This window comes from Scyliorhinus canicula, chromosome 2 (assembly GCF_902713615.1).
Source record: "Scyliorhinus canicula chromosome 2, sScyCan1.1, whole genome shotgun sequence".
Classification (NCBI taxonomy): Eukaryota; Metazoa; Chordata; class Chondrichthyes; order Carcharhiniformes; family Scyliorhinidae; genus Scyliorhinus; species Scyliorhinus canicula.
In genome coordinates, this window is record NC_052147.1 from 4,406,235 (window position 1) to 4,431,558 (window position 25,324).

Sequence of the window (25,324 nt, forward strand, 5' to 3'; positions counted from 1 at the left end):
AGACCCGAGGAGTTGGAGTGAAGGCAATCATCCAGCAGAGGGCAGCAGAGCAGAGCTACTGATCAGCTGTTCTGGGGAAATTTGCATACGTGCAGTGCGGTCAGCCTAAGTTGAAGGTGGTTTGTGGAGAGGCTGTTGGCAAGAGACAGTTAAACCCGAAACACTTCGTGAGTGTTTCCCATCCTACCTCCTCCTCTAACCAACCCCCCCACCCCACGGTGGTTGGGAAGCGGGAGCAGGGGCCTGTCGTGAAGTTGAGTGAGTGCCTTTAAATTTGCTTACCATTCAGCGGGAGCAGGGTTTGAGGTAATATCAGGTAAGCTCTTCCTTTCTTTTTCTTTTTCTTGTTTTTTTTTTAAATCTAGAGGTGATGTCAGGGAAGGCAGTACAATGCTCCTCCTGCAGAATGTTTGAGGTGAGGGACGCCGTCAGTGTCCCTGCTGATTTCATCTGTGGGAAGTGCACCCAACTCCAGCTCCTCAAAAACCGTGTTAGGGACCTGGAGCTTGAGCTGGATGAACTTCGGATCATTCGGGAGGCAGAGGGGGTCATAGATAGGAGCTTCAGGGAAGTAGTTACACCAAAGACTAGAGATAGATGGGTAACTGTAAGAGGGACTGGGAAGAAGCAGTCAGTGCAGGGACCCCCTGCGGTCGTTCCCCTGAGTAACAAGTATACCGTTTTGGATACTTGTGGGGGGGACGACTTACCAGGGGTAAGCCATGGGGTACGGGCCTCTGGCACGGAGTCTGTCCCTGTTGCTCAGAAGGGAAGGGGGGAAAGGAGTAGAACATTAGTAATTGGGGACTCAATAGTCAGGGGCACAGATAGGAGATTTTGTGGGAGCGAGAGAGACTCACGTTTGGTATGTTGCCTCCCAGGTGCAAGGGTACGTGATGTCTCGGATCGTGTTTTCCGGGTCCTTAAGGGGGAGGGGGAGCAGCCCCAAGTCGTAGTCCACATTGGCACTAACGACATAGGTAGGAAAGGGGACAAGGATGTCAGGCAGGCCTTTAGGGAGCTAGGATGGAAGCTCAGAGCGAGAACAAACAGAGTTGTTATCTCTGGGTTGTTGCCCGTACCACGTGATAGTGAGATGAGGAATAGGGAGAGAGAGCAATTAAACACGTGGCTACAGGGATGGTGCAGGCGGGAGGGATTCAGATTTCTGGATAACTGGGGCTCTTTCTGGGGAAGGTGGGACCTCTATAGACAGGATGGTCTACATCTGAACCTGAGGGGCACCAATATCCTGGGGGGGAGATTTGTTAGTGCTCTTTGGGGGGGTTTAAACTAATTCAGCAGGGGCATGGGAACCTGGATTGTAGTTTTGGGGTACGGGAGATTGAGAGTATAGAGGTCAGGAGCACAGATTTGACTTTGCAGGAGGGTGCCAGTGTTCAGGTAGGTGGTTTGAAGTGTGTCTACTTCAATGCCAGGAGTATACGAAATAAGGTAGGGGAACTGGCAGCATGGGTTGGTACCTGGGACTTCGATGTTGTGGCCATTTCAGAGACATGGATAGAGCAGGGACAGGAATGGTTGTTGCAGGTTCCGGGGTTTAGGTGTTTTAGTAAGCTCAGAGAAGGGGGCAAAAGAGGGGGAGGTGTGGCGCTGCTAGTCAGGGACAGTATTACGGTGGCGGAAAGGATGCTAGATGGGGACTCTTCTTCTGAGGTAGTATGGGCTGAGGTTAGAAACAGGAAAGGAGAGGTCACCCTGTTGGGAGTTTTCTATAGGCCACCTAATAGTTCTCGGGATGTAGAGGAAAGGATGGCGAAGATGATTCTGGAAAAGAGCGAAAGTAACAGGGTAGTTGTTATGGGAGACTTTAACTTTCCAAATATTGACTGGAAAAGATATAGTTCGAGTACATTAGATGGGTCATTCTTTGTACAATGTGTGCAGGAGGGTTTCCTGACACAATATGTTGACAGGCCAACAAGAGGCGAGGCCACATTGGATTTGGTTTTGGGCAATGAACCAGGCCAGGTGTTAGATCTGGAGGTAGGTGAGCACTTTGGAAACAGTGACCACAATTCGGTGACCTTTACGTTAGTGATGGAAAGGGATAAGTATACCCCGCAGGGCAAGAGTTATAGCTGGGGGAAGGGCAATTATGATGCCATTAGACATGACTTAGGATGTGTTGGTTGGAGAAGTAGGCTGCAAGGGTTGGGCACACTGGATATGTGGAGCTTGTTCAAGGAACAGCTATTGCATGTTCTTGATAAGTACGTACCAGTCAGGCAGGGAGGAAGGGGTCGAGCGAGGGAACCGTGGTTTACCAAAGAAGTGGAATCTCTTGTTAAGAGGAAGAAGGAGGCCTATGTGAAGATGAGGCGTGAAGTTTCAGTTGGGGCGCTTGATAGTTACAAGGAAGCGAGGAAGGATCTAAAGAGAGAGCTGAGACGAGCAAGGAGGGGACATGAGAAGTCTTTGGCAGGTAGGATCAAGGAAAACCCAAAAGCTTTCTATAGGTATGTCAGGAATAAAAGAATGACTAGGGTAAGAGTAGGGCCAGTCAAGGACAGTGGTGGGAAGTTGTGTGTGGAGGCTGAGGAGATAAGCGAGATACTAAATGAATACTTTTCGTCAGTATTCACTCAAGAAAAAGATAATATTGTGGAGGAGAATGCTGAGACCCAGGCTATTAGAATAGATGGCATTGAGGTGCGTAGGGAAGAAGTGTTGGCAATTCTGGACAAGGTGAAAATAGATAAGTCCCCGGGGCCGGATGGGATTTATCCTAGGATTCTCTGGGAAGCCAGGGAAGAGATTTGGCTTTGATTTTTAGGTCATCATTGGCTACAGGAATAGTGCCAGAGGACTGGAGGATAGCAAATGTGGTCCCTTTGTTCAAGAAGGGGAGTAGAGATAACCCCGGTAACTATAGGCCGGTGAGCCTAACGTCTGTGGTGGGTAAAGTCTTGGAGAGGATTATAAGAGATACGATTTATAATCATCTAGATAGGAATAATATGATTAAGGATAGTCAGCATGGTTTTGTGAAGGGTAGGTCATGCCTCACAAACCTTATCGAGTTCTTTGAGAAGGTGACTGAACAGGTAGACGAGGGTAGAGCAGTTGATGTGGTGTATATGGATTTCAGTAAAGCATTTGATAAGGTTCCCCACGGTCGGCTATTGCAGAAAATACGGAGGCTGGGGATTGAGGGTGATTTAGAGATGTGGATCAGAAATTGGATAGTTGAAAGAAGACAGAGAGTGGTAGTTGATGGGAAATGTTCAGAATGGAGTTCAGTTACGAGTGGCGTACCACAAGGATCTGTTCTGGGGCCGTTGCTGTTTGTCATTTTTATAAATGACCTAGAGGAGGGCGCAGAAGGATGGGTGAGTAAATTTGCAGACGACACTAAAGTCGGTGGAGTTGTAGACAGTGCGGAAGGATGTTGCAGGTTACAGAGGGACATAGATAAGCTGCAGAGCTGGGCTGAGAGGTGGCAAATGGAGTTTAATGTGGAGAAGTGTGAGGTGATTCACTTTGGAAAGAATAACAGAAATGCGGAATATTTGGCTAATGGTAAAATTCTTGGTAGTGTGGATGAGCAGAGGGATCTCGGTGTCCATGTACATAGATCCCTGAAAGTTGCCACCCAGGTTGATAAGGTTGTGAAGAAGGCCTATGGTGTGTTGGCCTTTATTGGTAGAGGGATTGAGTTCCGGAGCCATGAGGTCATGTTGCAGTTGTACAAAACTCTAGTACGGCCGCATTTGGAGTATTGCGTACAGTTCTGGTCGCCTCATTATAGGAAGGACGTGGAAGCTTTGGAACGGGTGCAGAGGAGATTTACCAGGATGTTGCCTGGTATGGAGGGAAAATCTTATGAGGAAAGGCTGATGGACTTGAGGTTGTTTTCGTTAGAGAGAAGAAGGTTAAGAGGTGACTTAATAGAGGCATACAAAATGATCAGAGGGTTAGATAGGGTGGACAGCGAGAGCCTTCTCCCGTGGATGGAGGTGGCTAGCACGAGGGGACATAGCCTTAAATTGAGGGGTAATAGATATAGGACAGAGGTCAGAGGTGGGTTTTTTACGCAAAGAGTGGTGAGGCCGTGGAATGCCCTACCTGCAACAGTAGTGAACACGCCAACATTGAGGGCATTTAAAAATTTATTGGATAAGCATATGGATGATAAGGGCATAGTGTAGGTTAGATGGCCTTTAGATTTTTTCCATGTCGGTGCAACATCGAGGGCCGAAGGGCCTGTACTGCGCTGTATTGTTCTATGTTCTATGAAATTGCAGAGCCGTTGGCAATGATCTTTTCGTCCTCGCTGTCAACAGGGGTGGTACCAGAGGATTGGAGAGTGGCGAATGTCGTGCCCCTGTTCAAAAAAGGGAATAGGGATAACCCTGGGAATTACAGGCCAGTTAGTCTTACTTCGGTGGTAGGCAAAGTAATGGAAAGGGTACTGAGGGATAGGATTTCTGAGCATCTGGAAAGGCATTGCTTGATTAGGGATAGTCAGCACGGATTTGTGAGGGGTAGGTCTTGCCTTACAAGTCTTATTGAATTCTTTGAGGAGGTGACCAAGCATGTGGATGAAGGTAAAGCAGTGGATGTAGTGTACATGGATTTTAGTAAGGCATTTGATAAGGTTCCCCATGGTAGGCTTATGCAGAAAGTAAGGAGGCATGGGATAGTGGGAAATTTGGCCAGTTGGATAACAAACTGGCTAACCGATAGAAGACAGAGAGTTGTGGTGGATGGCAAATATTCAGCCTGGAGCCCAGTTATCAGTGGCGTACCGCAGGGATCAGTTCTGGGTCCTCTGCTGTTTGTGATTTTCATTAACGACTTGGATGAGGGAGTTGAAGGGTGGGTCAGTAAATTTGCAGATGATACGAAGATTGGTGGAGTTGTGGATAGTGAGGAGGGCTGTTGTCGGCTTCAAAGAGACATAGATAGAATGCAGAGCTGGGCTGAGAAGTGGCAGATGGAGTTTAACCCTGACAAGTGTGAGGTTGTCCATTTTGGAAGGACAAATCTGAATGCGGAATACAGGGTTAATGGTAGGGTTCTTGGCAATGTGGAGGAGCAGAGAGATCTTGGGGTCTATGTTCATAGTTCTTTGAAAGTTGCCACTCAAGTGGATAGAGCTGTGAAGAAGGCCTATGGTGTGCTAGCGTTCATTAGCAGAGGGATTGAATTTAAGAGCCGTGAGGTGATGATGCAGCTGTACAAAACCTTGGTCAGGCCACATTTGGAGTACTGTGTGCAGTTCTGGTCACCTCATTTTAGGAAGGATGTGGAAGCTTTGGAAAAGGTGCAAAGGAGATTTACCAGGATGTTGCCTGGAATGGAGAGTAGGTCATACGAGGAAAGGTTGAGGGTGCTAGGCCTTTTCTCATTAGAACGGAGAAGGGTGAGGGGCGACTTGATAGAGGTTTATAAGATGATCAGGGGAATAGATAGAGTAGACAGTCAGAGACTTTTTCCCCGGGTGGAACACACCATTACAAGGGGACATAAATTTAAGATAAATGGTGGAAGATATAGAGGGGATGTCAGAGGTAGGTTCTTTACCCAGAGAGTAGTGGGGGCATGGAATGCACTGCCTGTGGTAGTAGTTGAGTCGGAAAATTTATGGACCTTCAAGCGGCTATTGGATAGGTACTTGGATTAGGGTAGAATAATGGAGTGTAGGTTAACTTCTTAAGGGCAGCACGGTCGCATTGTGGATAGCACAATTGCTTCACAGCTCCAGGGTCCCAAGTTCGATTTCGACTTGGGTCACTGTCTGTGTGGAGTCTGCACATCCTCCCCGTGACTGCGTGGGTTTCCTCCGGGCACTCCGGTTTCCTCCCACAGTCCAAAGATGTGCAGGTTGGGTGGATTGGCCATGAAAAATTGTCCAAAATTCTATGATTAACCTAGGACAAAAGTTCGGCGCAACATCGTGGGCCGAAGGGCCTGTTCTGTGCTGTATTTCTCTATAATCTATAATCAATTAGGCCACTTGGCCCATCGAGTCTGCTCCGCCATTCAATCATGGCTGATATTTTCTCATCCCTATTCTCCTGCCTTCTCATAACCCCTGATCCCCTTATTAATCAAGAACCTATCTATCTCTGTCTTAAAGATACTCAGATGATTTGGCCTCCACAGCCTTCTGCGGCAAAGAGTTCCACAGATTCATCACCCTCTGGCTGAAAAAATTCCTCCTCATCTCTGTTTTAAAGGATCGTCCCTTTAGTCTGAGATTGTGTCCTCTGGTTCTAGTTTTTCTTACAAGTGGAAACATCCTCTCCACGTCCACTCTATCCAGGCCTCGCAGTATCTTGTATGTTTCAATAAGATCCCCTCTCATCCTTCTAAACTCCAACGAGTACAGACCCAGAGTCCTCAAACGTACCTCATACGACAAGTTCTTCATTCCAGGGATCATTCTTGTGAACCTCCTCTGGACCCTCTCCAAGGCCAGCACATCCTTCCTTAGATACGGGGCCCAAAACTGCTCACAATACTCCAGTGTGGGTTTCGCCCCCACAACACAAAGCTGATTGGCCATGTTAAATCGCCCCTTAATTGGAAAAAATGAATTGGGCACTCTAAATTTATTTTTAAAAATGTTCATTGTGATGTTACATAGCCATACTAATACTGGAATGGGCGGGTTGTCTTGTGAGGAAAGGTTAGTCAGGTTAGGTTTGTATGTGCTGGAGTTTAGTAAAGTAAGAGGCAACTTGATTAAACATGCAAGCATATGAATTAGAAGCAAGAGGAGACCATTCAGCCCCTCAAACCTGCTCCGCCATTTAATAAGATCATGGTTGATCTGATAGGAACCTACCACCTGCATCCCACCCACCCCTGATAACCTATTACACCCTTGCTTGTCGAGAATCTATCCATCTCTACCTTAACAAAATCTAAAAAGGTTCTCCTTCCAGTACCTTTTGAGGGAGAGAGTTCGAGAGACTCTCGACCCTCTCTGGGAGAAAAAGATTTTGCCTCATCTCCCTTTTAAATGGGTGACCCCTTCTTTTCAAACAGTGACCCCTAGTTTTAGATTCTCCCACACAAGAGGAAACATCCTCTCCACATCCACCCTGTCAGTATTCCTCAGGACTTTTAATGTTTCAAAAAACTTACTGAGACTAGTTTTCAGTTCCACGTTTTGATGAACTGAATTTAAATTCTACAGCTGCCACGGTGGGATTTGAACCTGTGTCACTCGAGCATTGGCCTGTGCCTCTGGATTACTGGTCCAATTAAGTTACCATTACACTACCGTCTCCTCCTTAAAAGGTACAAGATCCTGAGGGGTATTGACAGGGTGTGTGTGAAGAGGATGTTTCCTCTTGTGAGATAATTTAGAACTAGGGGGCCACAGTTTAAAAATGAGGGGGTCGCTCACTTAAGACAGAGATGAGAATATTTTACTCTCGAGGACTGAGAGTCTTTGGAATTCTCGTCGTCGTGGTGGAGACAGGTCTTTTGAGTATTTTTAAGATGTGGAGATGCCGGTGTTGGACTGGGATGAGCGCAGTAGGTGGTCTTACAACACCAGGTTAAAGTCCAACAGTTTTGATTCAAATCACTAGCTTTCGGAGCACTGCTCCTTCCTCAGGTAAATGGAGAGGTATGTTCCAGAAACATTTATTTAGACAAAGATGCAAGTCGATATTTTGAATGCGAGCATTTACAGGTAATTAAGCCTTTACAGAGCCAGAGAGAGGGGTAACTCCAGATTGTGAATTGTCTCAAGCCTATCTCTCCATTTACCTGAGGAAGGAACAATGCTCCGAAAGCGTGTTTTTTTTTAAAGGATGAGTTAGATAGATTCTTGATAAACAAGGGGGTGGGCAGGAATGTGAGGTTGAGGCTACAATCTGATCAGCCATAATCTTATTGAATGGCAGAGCAGGCTCGAGGGGCCGAGTGGCCTACTCCAAATTGTATGTTCCTATGTGCCATTTTAACCAATTTTATGATGTACACACAATATCTGTTCCCCGCTGCCTATAACGGGCAAGTTGGTGCTAACACAGTTTGCAATCTGTATGTGTTGAGTGATTTACTTGATCTAACAAGTCTGAAAATAATTAAACCTCAAACCTTTCCAATAAGTTTCTTTCGAGAATCTGTGTATATTGGTAATTTGCACAGGAAAGATCTGGTTATTCACTTTTACTTGGGTTATTGTTATATAACTTTAATATATAATAAAAGTACACCAGGATGAGGTTTGACCTCTTCACTAATCAGCTGCAACTATGAAATTGATAGTAATAGAAATTGGTTAGTGTTACTTCTTTATTTCAACAGTTAGTTGGTTTAAATGATGGAGGTTATGTCTGTTAATATTAAAAATTTACTTACAATGAATTTCACTTCACACGCCTGCTCAATCTGTGTTCTTTCTCTCTTTCTCCTTTTTCCCCCCCTTTCTGACTTTCGATCCAGAAATGCAGGTTTTGTTGATCATGAGTTCATTTGTCACGTTAAATTTACAGAGCAGGAACTGGAGCCAGGCTCCTGAAAGCATTTACCATCTTTCCAGCTTTTCATTCCACCAGTCTGGGCTGAGCCCCCAGAGCTGGGAATACCGTGCTTTCATAGTCTATCTGACCTAATTCTGGATTTGCACTCGCCTTTGATGTCTAGCCTTCACAAGCTCGCTTACTTTTTGGCAGAGTGATTTGAAGTTTTAAAAATATTACTTTGTCGGCTGTGTTTGCTTGACATCTTTTTGAAGCTGGGAAGAGTTTGCGTCGTGATGAGGTGCTGACGTCAGGAATGCTGTGGTACCTCATCCAAATTGCCATTGTGTGCGTCTGAGGTCTGACCATGAGTATTGGCTTATTCGATTGTGTAGCAAATCGAGCTGAGCCAGAACCTGTTCTCATCTTCATACATTTTATTGTAATCTGCCTTCTTATTTTTGCGACCAGAGTCGATAACCTAACACTTACTGCATATGCCGATTCTCTCAGCATGTCTAAATCCAGCAAAGCATCTCTGCATCCTCCTCACAGCTCACTCTATTACCAATTTGTATCATCTGCAAATTTGGAGATACAGGTCCAAAATGCTTGGGGCCGAGTGGGTATCGCATTTCAGAATTTTTTGATTTCGGAAAATACTGCGCAGGTGCGGTGTGCGTTGAGAACTGCGCATGTGCAGGATGTTGGGAACTGCGCACGTGCAGTGTGCATTGTAGACTGTGCATGTGCAACGCGCATTGGGAACTGCGCATCACCCAGGAGCCTTGTGGAATTTCCCATTCGTGATTTCATGTCGGCGCTCGGAAAAAAAGTGCAGATTTTGGGATTTTTCGGATAAGGGATGCTCAACCTTGAATACTTTTAGTTCCTGCATTCAAATCATTAATATAATAATGTGAACAATTGTGGTCCTAGCACAGATCCCTGCGGTACACCACTAGTCACTGCCTGCCAATCAGAAAAAGACCCATTTATTCCAACTTCTTGCCTTCTGTCCAGCTTTCAATCCATCTCAAGACACTACCTGCAATCCCATGCACTTTAACTATACATCGTTTATTTTTCTTTTTTTCTTTCCTTTTAATAAATTTAGAGTACCTAATTCATTAATTTTCCAATTAAGGGACAATTTAGCTTGGCCAATCCACTGACCCTGCACATCTTTACGCTGTGGGGGTGAGATCCACGCAGACACGGGGAGAATGTGCAAACTCCACATGGACGATGGCCCAGGGCCGGGATCGAACCCGGGCCCTTGGTGCAGTGAGGCAGCAGTGATAACCACTGCGCCGCTGTGCTGCCCCCTTTAACTTTAGATAGTTATCTGCTATGTGAGACCTTGTTGAAAGCCTTCTGAAAGTCTAAATAAACCACATCCACAGGTTCTCCCTGGTCAACTCTACTAATTACATCTTCAAAGAATTCCAGTAGATTTGTCAAGCGTGATTTTCTTTTCGTAAATCCATGCTGACTTTGTCTGATTACACCACTGCTTTCCAAATACTGTGCTATGAAATCCTTGATAACGGACTCCGGCAACTTCCCTACTACCGATGTTAGGCTCTCTGGTCTGTAGTTCCCTGTTTCCTCTCTACCTCCTTTTTTGAATAACCTTGGCAAAATTGATGCAGCATCCGCTCCACCTTGCCAGTTCATGGCCCCTCGAGCCTGCTTCACCATTTGATAACATTATGTCCGATCTGATTGTCGGCTCTCTTTCTTATCTACCCCCTATCTCTTTACTCCTTTGTCAATCAAGATTTATCTAATTCAGTTTTTAAAATGTTCAATGATCTCACCTCCATTTCACTATTGGAAGGGAATTCCACAGACTAATGACCCTTGGAGAAAACATTTCTTCTCACCTCCATCTTAAATTGGAGACCGCTTATTTTTAAGCGGTGTCCCCTCGTTCAAGTCTTCCCCCCGTCCTCTCCGCATCCGTCCTATCGACTCCCCTATATGTTTCAAGAAGGTGAACCATCTCTAATCAGATACCTGCTGGTCAGATGGCAAGTTAAGTTGCAGCTTGTGAATGTCAAAACAACACATCAATCTCACTGCGTGGTCTGAATTATTAATGAGGACAAGGAGTTTTGAAATTGCTGTGGGGTGAATTGGTTCAGCGGTGACGGTCTGTCCGTGACTTGATGCCAATGGAAAGATGGTTTGCAGAAATTGGCAGAATGAGCATTGCCTGATGGCAGTGAAGGCAGGTTGGTAGCAGAGAAGATGACGGTTGATTCATTAATCAGTTTCTGGCCATTTGAGAAGCAGTCCTTCTATTTGATCCAAGCACAGGTTAATTAATAAACCTCTATACGCAGTAGGGAAGGTCATTAATAAACCTCTATACGCAGTAGGGAAGGTCATTAATAAACCTCAATACGCAGTAGGGAAGGTCATTAATAAACCTCTATACGCAGTAGGGAAGGTCATTAATAAACCTCAATACGCAGTAGGGAAGGTCATTAATAAACCTCTATACGCAGTAGGGAAGGTCATTAATAAACCTCAATACGCAGTAGGGAAGGTCATTAATAAACCTCGATACGCAGTAGGGAAGGTCATTAATAAACCTATATACGCTGTAGGGAAGGTCATTAATAAACCTCAATACGCAGTAGGGAAGGTCATTAATAAACCTCTATACGCAGTAGGGAAGGTCATTAATAAACCTCTATACGCAGTAGGGAAGGTCATTAATAAACCTCGATACGCAGTAGGGAAGGTCATTAATAAACCTCTATACGCAGTAGGGAAGGTCATTAATAAACCTCGATACGCAGTAGGGAAGGTCATTAATAAACCTCTATACGCAGTAGGGAAGGTCATTAATAAACCTCTATACGCAGTAGGGAAGGTCATTAATAAACCTCTATACGCAGTAGGGAAGGTCATTAATAAACCTATATACGCAGTAGGGAAGGTCATTAATAAACCTCGAAACACTGTAGGGAAGGTCATTAATAAACCTCTATACGCTGTAGGGAAGGTCATTAATAAACCTCGATACACTGTAGGGAAGGTCATTAATAAACCTCGATACGCAGTAGGGAAGGTCATTAATAAACCTCGATACGCAGTAGGGAAGGTCATTAATAAACCTCTATACGCTGTAGGGAAGGTCATTAATAAACCTCGATACGCAGTAGGGAAGGTCATTAATAAACCTCGATACGCAGTAGGGAAGGTCATTAATAATGTAATAGTGCCAAATTTTGGCCTTGTCCAAATCCTCCCATGTAATCTTCCAGCTGGACTGGCAGAATGACAATCAGGAGTGGGATTACATCAGATTTATAGCACAGAAATGGGCCATTCAGCCCAACGGTTGTTGGTTGTGCTCACATGAGCTTCCGATTACCCGACTTCACCTCGCCCAATCAACATAAACTTTTATAGGGCAGCACGGTGGCCTAGTGGTTAGCACAACCGCCTCACGGCGCTGAGGTCCCAGGTTCGATCCCGGCTCTGGGTCACTGTCCGTGTGGAGTTTACACATTCTCCCCGTGTCTGCGTGGGTTTCGCCCCCACAACCCAAAAATGTGCAGAGTAGGTGGATTGGCCACACTAAATTGCCCCTTAATTGGAAAAAATAATTGGCTAATCTAAATTTTAAAAAAAAATATTAATAAAAAAAAAAAACATAAACTTTTATTCCTTTCCCCCTCGTATGTTTATGCAACTTCCCCTTAAAGGCAGCTCCTCGGTTCATCATTGCTCTTTGTGGTAACGAGTTCCACCAAATGTCGTGGGCATTTTCCCGGAGACCTTTTACCAAGACAGGAAAAGATGTGTATGGGAGGGAAAGGGCATTGCTGTCATGTACCATGACTGAATGTTTCCCCCAACCCAAAATCCTGTCTTTACATTTGGTGCCACCAGTTTATATTTGGGACCAGTGAATAAAACAACTTTTCCCCTCCTAATGAATACATGGATTAAGGCAGAGGCAGTTCACAAGCCTACTCTGCCATTTGATAAGATCATTGCTGATCTGATTGATGCCTCAGCTCTACTTTCCTGTCTACCCCCAAAACATTTTGACCCCCTTATCAATCAAGAATCTATCTAGCTCTACCTTAAATATATTCAATGACCCAGCTTCCTGGGAAGAGAATTCCACAGACTAAAGACCTGCTAGGGAAAAAATTTTCTCATCTCCGTCTTAAACGGTAAATTTTTTAAGTACCCAATTCTTTTTTTTTTTCCATTTAAGGGGCAATTTAACGTGGCCAATCCATCGACCCTGCACATCCTTTTGGGTTGGGGGGTGAGACCCACGCAAACATGGGGAGAATATGCAAACCCCACACGGTCAGTGACCTGGGGCCGGGATTGAACCCGGGTCCTCTGCGCATGAGGCAGCAGTGCTAACCACTGCGCTGCCATGCCGCCCCGATCTCTTATTTTGAAACTGTTTTCAGGGTGGCACTGTGGCGCAGAGGGTGGTAAATTTCTGGAGAGTGTTGCCTGGGGAGCTGGTGGGAGCAGGTGCGAAAGCAGCATTTAAGGGGCATCTGGACAAATATGAATAGGGTCGGAATGGAAGGATGCGGATTCCGGAAGTTTTAGTTTGAGCAAGTACCATGGTCAGCACAGGCTTGGAGGGCCGAAGAGCCTGTTCCTGTGCAGTACTGGTCTTTGTTGGAATGATGGAGTAATGAAACAGAGCAACCCGGGGCAGTAAGGGTGATCGGATGTCTCCTCTCCGAACTAACACAATGGTGGCAAACGGCCGTTTTCCATGACCACTGACATCCAGTTCTGTTACTTAAGAAATGTGAATGCCGACAGTGCATCACCTGCCCTTCACAAACCGTCCCCTTAAATTTAGTCATCCGATGAAACAATCCAGAATATATGCCCTCTGACAGCCTAACTCTTCCTTGCTCGTTAACTCCAGGCCAGCATTTCTCATTTCAACCCATAGAAATAGGAAGGCGTGCAATTATACAGTGCCTTTCATGTCCTCAGAATAACCTAAAACTTTATGAAACACGTTTGAAGTGTAATCACTGCTGTACTGCAGGAAACTAGGCAGTCAATTTGTACACAACAAACGACAATGTGATAATGTGCAGGTAATCTGTTTTCATAATCTATTGTATGGCTGAGTATAGAGCAACGGCTCTAATTTTACCTGATGTTTATGAACTGGGGTGAACTCCTTTTCTTTGGAAATAGTCTCGTGGGAACTGTTACATCCATCTGAGGGAGCAGACAGGGCCTTGGTTTAACGTTTCATCTGAAACATGGCTCGTTACACACTCGCAGTTGCATTTTCTTGTTTTAAAAGTTGCTCATTACACATTTTACCTTGATCTCAATATGTGAAACAACAGCAGATCTCGCTGTAGTCAACTTAGGTATGCTTATGAAAGGCTCCATTTGGGTGGGATGTGTCTGGAAGGCTATTTAACACTCCTCGCCACCTGAGTAGGCTACAATTAAATGGATTCTTCAATGCATTAAATAAAGAAAGGGACAGTCAATACGAACATGCATACACTGGCACTTTTAACACGGTACCTTCACCGGACCATTATCAGACAAAATTTGACACTGAGCAACATTGAAATTCAGGCAGTTGAAAAAATGCTTGGCCGAAGAGGTGGGTTTTTAAGGAGCATTTTGAAAGTGGAGGAAGTTAGGGAGGGAATTTCAGAACTTGGGCACTAGGTAGCTGAGGACACAGCTGCCGTTATGAACACACGATTTACGAACCTGCTCTTGTCATTCAATAAGATCGAGGCTGATCTGATTGTAACCTCATCCCCCACATTCCCGCTTATCCCAGGAATCCTTTCACCCCCTTGTTAATCAAGAATCTAGCACTGCTGTAAAAATATTTAAAGATTCTGCTCAAGATCCTCTGAGTGTGGGCGGCACGGTGGCTCAGTGGTTGGCACTGCAGTCTCACGGCGCCGAGGTCCCAGGTTCGATCCCGGCTCTGGGTCACTGTCCGTGTGGAGTTTGCACATTCTCCCCGTGTCTGCGTGGGTTTCACCCCCACAACCCAAAGATGTGCAGGGTAGGTGGATTGGCCACGCTAAATTGCCCCTTAATTGGAAAAGATGAGTTGGGTACTCTAAATTTAAAAAGAAAGAAGTTTGCAGATTCACTCAGAGTTTGCTCTTTATCCAGCACGTGTTGCAAGGTTTGGGTGGTTTCATAACTTGTCATCTGATTGCTGAGATTTTATTAAACTTCAGAGTGCTTATCTATTTTTCGAATCACACCTTTTGTAGGCAAATCTTTTTGTCTCTGTCTGTTTTCTTGTCTCATTTCCAGAAGGCACTAACGTTTTGGAGTACGCTAATTTTAATATCTCAGGTGGTGCCATCTCTCCGCTACCACATCAGCCTTGAACTCTGGGCTGACAAGAGAGTGGAGGGGAGGCGGCAGTTGTGGTGTTCCTCATGCCCCTTTGACCCGGACTATACACAGGTTAATCCTGCGATCCCATGGTACAGTGTACGTTTCGGCTAGTCTGTTGTTGACTAGGTTTCACTGGTCACTTACATAGAATTTACAGCACAAAGCAGTCCATTTAGTTCAACTGATTTATGCTGGTAGTCTAGAGGAACCTCTTCCCTCTCCTAATTACCTCCTCACACACTGCCCCCCCACCCCCTTCCAGCCCGTAGCCATCTAATTCCTTCATCCTCATGTTTGCATCAACCTGTTGTTCTCTTGGTCCATGTGGTAGTGAAGCCTGCAATCTTGTCCCTACCCCTGCAAAAACACAGCGTCTAAATTCTTCATTCAATGTTTTTATGACTAGATGCTGTTTAGCACACTGGGCTAAATCGCTGGCTTTGAAAGCAGACCAAGACAGGCCAGCAGCACGGTTCGATTCCCATAACAGCCTCCCCGAACAGGCGCCGGAATGTGGCGACTAGGGGCTTTTCACAGTAACTTCATTGAAGCCTACTCGTGACAATAAGCGATTTTCATTTCATTTCATTTCATTTCATTTCTTCAGACCCACTTGTTCTGGAATCCACAATTGGAAGCAGTTTCTTCACATCCACCTTACCGAATCCCTGATTTTCCTGGAATAGGGGCTCTGCCCCCTGCTGGACCCTGCCCCCTGCTGGACCCTGCCCCCTGCTGGACCCTGCCCCCTGCTGGACCCTGCCCCCCTGCTGGACCCTGCGGGACCCTGCCCCCTGCTGGACCCTGCCCCCTGCGGGACCCTGGACCCTGCCCCCTGTGGGACCCTGCGCCCTGCGGGACCCTGCCCCCTGCTGGACCCTGCGGGACCCTGCCCCCCTGCCGGCCCTGCCCCCTGCTGGACTCTGCCGGCTCCTGCCCCCTCTCTCGACCCTGCCCCCTGCTGGACCCTGCGGGACCCTGCCCCCTGCGGTACCCTGGACCCTGCGCCCTGCGGGACCCTGCCCCCTGCGGGACCCTGCGGGACCCTGCCCCCCTGCGGGACCCTGCCCCCCTGCCGGACCCTGTGGGACCCTGCCCCCCCTGCCGGCCCTGCCCCCCTGCCGGCCCTGCCCCCTGCTGGACTCTGCCGGCTCCTGCCCCCTCTCTGGACCCTTCCCCCTCTCTGGACCCTTCCTCCTCTCTGGACCCTGCCCCTCTCTGGACCCTGCCCCCTCTCTGGACCCTGCCCCCTCTCTGGACCCTGCCCCCTCTCTGGACCCTGCCCCCTCTCTGGACCCTGCCCCCTCTCTGGACCCTGCCCCCTCTCTGGACCCTGCCCCCTCTCTGGACCCTGCCCCCTCTCTGGACCCTGCCCCCTCTCTGGACCCTGCCCCCTGCTGGACCCTGCCTCCTGCGGGACCCTGGAACCCGCCCCCTGCCCCCTGCTGGACCCTGGCCCCGGGCCCTGGCCCCGCCAGGCGCTGACCCTGGACGTGGGCAGGGCCTGAACTGATGGTTCAATCCTGGTAACATGTGTGTTGTGCATTTGTTTCTGGGATACAGATCATAACTGCCTATCGTCCTCCATGCAGTGTAACCAAGGTTCAATATATGCGTAATATTATCTCCCTGCTTTTATATTCTATTCCTGTAGAAAGGAACACCAGCATTTTTGTTAGTACTGCTTATGGTTTTTTCGAGTGTGACCTGTGTCTTTCATTCCATCTCCTCTTCATCCTATTTAATTTCTTAGCCTTCCAAGAACCACTATTCCATATACTAATACCCATTACATCTGAGATCCTTTATAACCTGCCTTGTTGCTTTTCGTTTTTAAGTTTATTCCTCATAACTGAATCACTGACTGGTAGAAAGAATCTTTTAACAAATCACCCGTAAACTCTGATCATTGTGAATACAGATCCTCCATGGCATCCTTTGCTCCATTGAATATGGTCTGATTTCCCATTAAAATTACTTCCTCTTTCTTCCAAGTGTTTGCTGAGTGTTATGCGTGGCCGAGAATGATAGGTTTTTCATTTTTTTTTAAAATTTAGATTACCTAATTGATCCTTTTCCAATTAAGGGGCAATTTAGTGTGGCCAATCCACCTGCCCTGCACATCTTTGGGTTGTGGGGGTGAAACTCATGCAGACATGGGGAGAATGTGCACACTCCACACGGACAGTGACCCAGGGCCGGGATTCAAACCAGGGCCCTCCGTGCCGCAGACCCAGTGCTAACCACTGCGCCACATGCCGCCCAATAGGTTTTTCATTGCAGGATCGGTCCATCAGAGGAGCTCACTCTCTCTGCACCCCCTCCCCAGGACACTGAGCTCTCCCTGCACCCCCTCCCCAGGGCACTGTGCTCTCCCTGCACCCCCTCCCCAGGACACTGGGCTCTCCCTGTGCCCCCTCCCCAGGACACTGAGCTCCCCATGCACCCCGTCCCCAGGACACTGTGCTCTCCCTGTGCCCCCTCCCCAGGACACTGTGCTCTCCCTGTGCCCCCTCCTCAGGACACTGCTCTCCCTGTGCCCCCTCCTCAGGACACTGTGCTCTCCCTGCACCCTCTCCCCAGGACACTGTGCTCTCCCTGCACCCCCTCCCCAGGACACTGTGCTCTCCCTGCACCCCCTCCCCAGGACACTGAGCTCTCCCTGTGCCCCCTCCTCAGGACACTGCTCTCCCTGTGCCCCCTCCTCAGGACACTGTGCTCTCCCTGCACCCTCTCCCCAGGACACTGTGCTCTCCCTGCACCCCCTCCCCAGGACACTGTGCTCTCCCTGTGCCCCCTCCTCAGGACACTGTGCTCTCCCTGCACCCTCTCCCAGGACACTGTGCTCTCCCTGCACCCCCTCCCCAGGACACTGAGCTCTCCCTGTGCCCCCTCCTCAGGACACTGCTCTCCCTGTGCCCCCTCCCCAGGACACTGTGCTCTCCCTGCACCCTCTCCCCAGGACACTGTGCTCTCCCTGCACCCCCTCCCCAGGACACTGTGCTCTCCCTGTGCCCCCTCCCCAGGACACTGTGCTCTCCCTGTGCCCCCTCCCCAGGACACTGTGCTCTCCCTGTGCCCCCTCCCCAGGACACTGAGCTCCCCATGCACCCCGTCCCCAGGACACTGAGCTCTCCCTGCACCCCCTCCCCAGGACACTGAGCTCTCCCTGCACCTCCTCCCCAGGACACTGTGCTCTCCCTGTGCCCCCTCCCCAGGACACTGTGCTCTCCCTTCACCCCCTCCCCAGGACACTGAGCTCTCCCTGTGCCCCCTCCCCAGGACACTGAGCTCTCCCTGTGCCCCCTCCCCAGGACACTGCTCTCCCTGTGCCCCCTCCTCAGGACACTGAGCTCCCCCTACACCCCCTCCCCAGGACACTGAGCTCCCCATGCACCCCCTCCCCAGGACACTGAGCTCCCCCTACACCCCCTCCCCAGGACACTGAGCTCCCCCTACACCCCCTCCCCAGGACACTGAGCTCTCCCTGCACCTCCTCCCCAGGACAATGCTGAGTGAAGGAGCAACAGAACCTGCTTCCTGTGTTCCTGGAAATAGAGAATCGCTGTTTCTGATGTCTGGGAAATGGATACTCTCCCACTTACCCTTCTTAAATGCAGATATGGTACACATAGTTATCTCATTTTTACTGCCTCATCTCCCTCTTTTTTTCCCACTCCCACTCGGAGACTATTGAACTGGCTAGTCAACAATAGATGAAAGATTTCCACTATGCGCTGTATCTCTAGAGTGTGTGAGTCATTCCAAGGGAGGATGAATCATTTTGTAGGCGGGATGGGCAATCAATTAAACTGCTCGGCGTAGCCAGTTATCAGAAAAGGGAGTGGTTGGGACTGATCTAGGCGAGGGTTTTATAGCTCCAATCACACTCTTTTTCAGAAATTGCAGGAGTTTTGGCATCATTGGAGTAAGGCTTATTTCACATTTCAGACTTGAGTTATTCACTTCCCCTCCCGTTCTGCTCATCTCTGACCCAAAACACAAGTATGTCTGTGTTTATATACCCACAGGACATTCTCCTCTGTGTTCATCCTCTGCCTTATCTCCGTGCCCACAGTCTGGGCGCATTATTTATTTATTTTGTGCGATTTGTCTGGTATTTGAAGAACAGTAATCTTTTGTTTCACTTTTAATTCATCCGTTCCCCCTCCCCCCTCATCACTGACTCATCCTGTTCCACGCACTGAAGCCCACAGGGTGATCTTGCCTTTTAATTATACATGTAGAGCAGGCGATCGACTGCACCTTTTGGTTGCTAAAGTAATGACAGGCAAATCTCTGTCGCGACATTAAAAGTAAAGTCGGCAGATGACCATAGGCTGCTTTCCCCTTTGAGCCGGGGTGGGGGGGGGGGTGGATTTAACCCGAGGATCAGCACACCTCAGGCGTGGGGAAAGGTGGTAGGGGGATTGAACCTGCACTGTTGGCCTCGCTCTGCATCACGAATCAACTGTCCAACCACTAAGCTAAACCTACCCCGAGCACCCAGCAACTAAAGTTGCCGTGATAGCTTTCACTTTTCAATTGGGTACGACTGTCTCTTATGACACAGGTAATATCTGAGTGACTTGTGAACCTGGAGATTCCTTTGCTTTCCCACAAGCCTTCCAACCCCCTCCTGAGCTGTCACCACCTACTTAAAAAAAAATGAAACTCATCAGGCCCATTGCCATGGTGTGCTCACTGACTTGCATTAGTTTTGCCATCCACTATTGCTTCAATTTTAAAATTCTCACCCTCGAGTTCAAATCCCTCCATGACCTTACTCCTGCTGACCATTATCTCCTCCAACCCCACAAACTTCTACTGTCTCTACTGTCCTGCAATTCTGAGCTCTAATTTTAATTGATCCACCATTAGTGGCTGTGCCTTCAGCTACCTTGGCCCTAAACTCTGGAATTTGAATAGTGGAGCAGGCTCGAGGAGCCTAATGGCCTCTTCCCACTCGTAATTCAAATATTTGTAAACCTCTCCACCTCTCCTTGAAACAAACATCTATGACAAAGCCTTCCTCTCGATGTGACTCATTGTCAATTGTTAGGTAATAACACTCTTGTGGCGGCACGTGGTTCGCACTGCGGCCTCACACCGCCAAGGACCCAGGTTCGATCCCGGCCCCGGGATACTGTCTGTGTGGAGTTTGCACATTCTCCCTGCAACTGCGTGGGTCTCACCCCCACAACCCAAAGATGTGCAGGGTAGGTGGATTGGCCACGCTAAATTGCCCCTTAATTGGAAAAGATTAATTGGATACTCTAAATTTATAATTTTTTTTAAAATGGGCAATAACACTCTTGTAAAGTGCCTTGGGGCATTTTATTACTTTAAAGGTGCTATATAAACACAGGCACAGTTGACCCTGAATCTTCAGAGACTGAGCGCACTCTTTCACTCTTCATTTTATCCTCCGTGCTTTTTACCATATGTCTAACTTTGATGTTATCTGCAGACTTGGAGATTATGCCTCCTACACCAAGCTCACGTCATTTAATAAATATGTTTTCTACTGTGATGGTCTTTATGACAACCCCAGGGAACGTCACTCTTTTCACCCCTTCAGTCTGAGAAATAGCCATTCTTAGGGCAGCACGGTGGCGCAGTGGTTAGCACTGCTGCCTCATGGCGGCGAGGTCTCAGGTTTGAGCCTGGCTCTGGGTCACTGTCTGTGTGGAGTTTGCACATTCTCCCCGTGTTTGCGTGGGTTTCGCCCCCACAACCCAAAAATGTGCAGGGTAGGTGGGTTGGCCACGCTAAATTGCCCCTTAATTGGAAAAAATGAATTGGATACTCTAAATTTATATTTAAAAAAAAGAAGTGGCCATTCTCTACTCATCATACAGTTTTATATCCTCGGAGCCTTTATGTGCTTTGATTTTGCTAACAGAGCTATTCACTTCCTGTGAAGTATCATGGGACGTGTTAATGTTTTAGGACACTATATAAATATAAGTTGTTGGTGCAGTTCACCAGCTGCCTTTTTAAAAATCCAGAATCACAGCTTCTGCCCCCACCAACCCTCTCCCTTGTCGCTCACTTTATCAAAGAACTCGGCCACTTGTTAAACTTGTACTTGTGGAGTGGGAGGAGGCCCGTGTGGAGCATTAACTCCGGAGTAGACCAGTTGGGGCTGTATTTTGAGAGATGTGACGAGAGACGGTATAAAAACGCACCTTAAGTTCTATTTTGTTTTTGCTTTTACTCCTCAGGCCGACGTCAGATTCACCACTTGGGTAACCAGCTCCAGTTAAACCAGCACTGCCTTGATACGGCCTTTAACTTCTTCAAAATGGCGGTTAGCAAGCACCTCACCAGGGGCAGGAAAATGAGTCATGTAATCGCTGCCTGTCTGTATCTGGTCTGTCGAACGGAGGGCACTCCTCGTATCCTTTTCAGGCTACAAAAATGATGCCAATCTTAAAGGTTAATTTATGGAGATTTAAAACATATAAAACTGTAGTTTAAAAAAAATTAATTACAGGTAATGTGTTACTTTATTCAATCCTCGCCAGGTTTATTTGTGTTTTGAAAGTTATTAGTTGCTGTGTGTGGGACGCCTAATTGTTGCCTTCTGTGCATGTAACTGTTTCTGATGCATCCCAATGCCATTGATGGATGATGTGCTTCTTTTGGTCAGCTTCTACTGCTGAGATTAGCACCTGACACTCTGTCTGCATATGAAGATACATCAAACGTGGAAGAAAATCTGAATATCTGGCTCCTGTTAACATAAACATGCTTTCTATGAACTTCCAGTTGCAAGCTAATCTAGGACAGTCTTTTACACACGTATGGGACTGGGGGAACCCTAGCCAGCTCTGACTAGAGATGGTTCCTCAGGTGGACATGGTGCTGTCCAAAGAAGAGCAGAAGGATCTTGTCACTCAATCAGAATTGTCTATCTATATCTCTTTACAGACTGTGTCCTCACAACTTGCTTTTCCACCGATCTTTGTATCACCGGCAAATGTCAGGAATTAATTAATGTTCAGGAAAACCTCAGTGTTGTCTTCCTCCATTGCAAGCCCAGAATTTTTTTAAAAATTTAGAGTACCCAATTAATTTTTTCCAATTAAGGGGCAATTTAGCGTGGTCAACCCACCTAACCTGCACACATTTTGGGTTGTTTAGCACAGGGCTAAATCACTGGCTTTTAAAGCAGACCAAGGCAGGCCAGCAGCACGGTTCGATTCCCGTACCAGCCTCCCCGAACAGGCGCCGGAATGTGGCAACTAGGGGCTTTTCACAGTAACTTCATTTGAAGCCTACTTGTGACAATAAGCGATTTTCATTTCATTTCATTTCATTGTGGGGGCGAAACCCATGCAGACACGGGGAGAATGTGCAAACTCCACATGGACAGCGACCCAGAGCCGGGATCGAACCTGGCATCTCGCCGCCGTGAGGCATCAGGGCTAACCCACTGCGCCACCGTGCTGCCCTGATTGCAAGCCCAGAATTCCAGCTTCTTAATCATTGACCAGTTTTGCCCTGGATATTGAAGATGGTTGCACCCTGCCCTGCAGTCCAGCTCAGTGAGACAAGGAAATATATCTGACATTTAGTCCAGCTGTGACAGCCAGAGTGTGTCATGCACACAGTAAGAGAGTGGGAATAGGTGGCTTATGAAGAATATCTTGACCTTGGAATGATCTAGCCATGTGAGACATCCAGCCTCCCATGTGGAGCAATCGATGGGTCCCACCTCGTTTCACAGAACTGAATCTTTGCTCAAATTCAAGGATCAGTGTTTTATAGAGGTACCCATCCTCACAGCATTCTTTATCCAGCACCTCCATAAAGTTAATAGACGTATTTTAGACAGTGAGTTAATCCCAGTGTATACTCCATGCACCCGTGTTGCAGCAAATCGCCTGCTATAGGTCACTACTACTAGTATTAACAGTCACGGACTTATCTCCATCAGTGCTGATGCCCAGTATGATGTAACCACATAAAATAGTGTTGATTTAGAACTGTCAGACAACCGTAAAAATCTCCTCCACTATTGTGGTAGGGAGCACCTGGAGAAATAAAACGCCCTCCTGTATTGAACGTTTGTAAATATACCATCTGTGCAGCAGGAGGTGAGCTGAGCTTGCACTTCTGTACATTCATCCCGGTACAGAGTACAGTATTGGCTACTAATGGCACGATTTACTAATCGAATTAGGATGTAATTAGTCCCGTCATTAATTTGACGTGTCAGTCACTGTTAATTAATTTTAGGGCCTTGTCTCCAAGCACGGGTTATTACATCTGCAGCCACAGGTAGTGTATTTGGTGTGAGGTTTTCCTGCCTTTGCAACTCGCTGGATATGAGGCTTCATGTGACTGAGGATTATCAGCACAGAGTGTAAAACTATCTTGCTTTACCAATAGCTATGCTATTGACTACTTTGGGCGTTTTGTCCTTTTGTTGTGCGTGTTTTGTTTCAAAGTGTCTGCATCGAAGTGATGGTTTCAGGCTGTCAGTTGACAGGACTTTGCCATATACAACTGCAGCATAAGATAGTCAGCAGTTCCAATAGAAATAAATCCATGTTCTATGCACTTTTTGTCATTTCCAACTTTTGGATATAAATGATGTATCGTTGAGATTTGTAAGTTGAGTTGGTAGTTGTCTTAACCTGTGATTTTAGCAAAGTGACCGTGTGGTTTCAGCTGTCCAGCCTAACTGTGCTTGGAAATAATTTGGGCTTTCCTTTGGTCGTAAAAAAACACACCATCGTTTTATTTTTATTAAATTTAAGACCCATAAACTAATAGGATTTTTAGTACCTGTGTGATCCTGAACATAGAACAGTACAGCACAGAACAGGCCCTTCGGCCCTCGATGTTGTGCCGAGCAATGATCACCCTACTCAAACCCACATATCCACCCCATACCCGTAACCCCCCCCCCCCCCCCCTTACTTTTTAAGGACACTACGGGCAATTTAGCATGGCCAATCCACCTAACCCGCACATCTTTGGACTGTGGGAGGAAACCGGAGCACCCGGAGGAAACCCACGCACACACGGGGAGGACGTGCAGACTCCGCACAGACAGTGACCCAGCCGGGAATCGAACCTGGGACCCTGGAGCTGTGAAGCATTTATGCTAACCACCATGCTACCGTGCTGTAACTGAGCCAGGCTGATGCATGCAAAGATGATGAAAGTGTTCCTAGGGGACTGTACCAGAGAGATAAACAAAATTATTAAGTCTTAAGTCACTAATAATGTATTTCCATCCAGCAGTCTTATTTAAATGTTGCAGGAACACAGAATCAACTTGCCTACCTTAGCAACAAAGGGTAGGGTATGCTTTGAACTTCATCTTTAAATGATTTGCACAATTATTTCCAAATGTTACATTCAGTGTGGGAGTAACTGTTGTGCTGCCAAAGCACATTGAGCCCTCGATAATGGATGCTGGTAGAAACTACCTCATTCACTTTGTTTTTCTGGAGAGGTTTTTGTGGTCATCTTGTGTCGGGTTGATAAGAGATATTTGGCAGGAACTACCAGCCAAGTTAACTGGAATTGTTTTGCGCCAACATCTGCAGTTCAAACTTGCCCCTGTCAGAGTTGCACCTGGAGTTGTTGGGGTGTGCAATAGATTCTGTGCACAGCCATGCAGCTCCTGGTGTACTGGGCAGTGTGCCTTAAATCTTATGCCAAACCCCCCCCAATTGTCTTTGAGCAGCGTTTGAGTCTAGGGTGGGGTTAAATCAAGGGCTTTGCAGTCTGTTGAGTTTTGGGGTGCTGTTTAGGAATGGCAGGAGAGAGGATTGTTCTTGCACGATCCTAGTATAACATCCAAATGATACAGACTGGGGCTAAATCCTTCTCTTGAGAGAAGGGAAAAGACATGCTTGGGTACTGTCTCGAAGGCTGCCACAGCACATTCGAAAGCCCACGGGACAGATTCCCTACTCACTTTGGAACAATTGAAGATGGTGTCCTAACAAAGCAGAAATTGTTCTAAATTAACTTTACTTCCTTGCTGAACAGCAGCTTCAGGAGAGCCCTCCCTTGTGCCCTGGACAATTTTAATTTCACAATAAGCATCACTAAACTGGACTTTTTTGGTCACTATTTAATTGTGGGATATTGCTGTGTATAAATTGGTGACCACGTGCTTTGAGACATACCTACGGTTGCAAAATAAGCTGTGTTAAATGCATTTTGTTTTTGGCGCTTTGTCTTCCTATTTATAAATCCCGAAAACTATTTGACATTATTTGTCTGTTTATCTACCTCTGCTTGTAATTTAGGGGAATGAGGGATTCAATGATTCTAGACATTTGAATCACGGGTGTCTCAACTTATCCATTAACTTAAATGTTTTGCCATGAGGTGTACATTCTCATTCCATGTTTATTTTCTCTCATACTGCAGCTGAATGTCTACCTACCACCTGTCTGCCCATTCCACTAATCAATGTTCTGCTGATGCCTCTT

At 47.0% G+C, this 25,324-nt stretch overlaps 1 protein-coding gene across 2 annotated transcripts in view; it reads left to right on the top strand.

The window, feature by feature from the left end:
* Positions 1-25,324, top strand: part of brf1b (BRF1 RNA polymerase III transcription initiation factor subunit b) — a 458,569-nt gene that overhangs the window by 85,970 nt on the left and 347,275 nt on the right. For both annotated transcript variants that reach the window (XR_005463757.1, XM_038822063.1), the window contains exon 3: positions 21,086-21,259. Coding sequence is in view for 1 of the 2 variants with exons in the window: in XM_038822063.1 (XP_038677991.1) it covers positions 21,086-21,259 (174 nt within the window). In the remaining variant the exon portion in view is untranslated. The remainder of the gene's footprint in view (positions 1-21,085; positions 21,260-25,324) is intronic.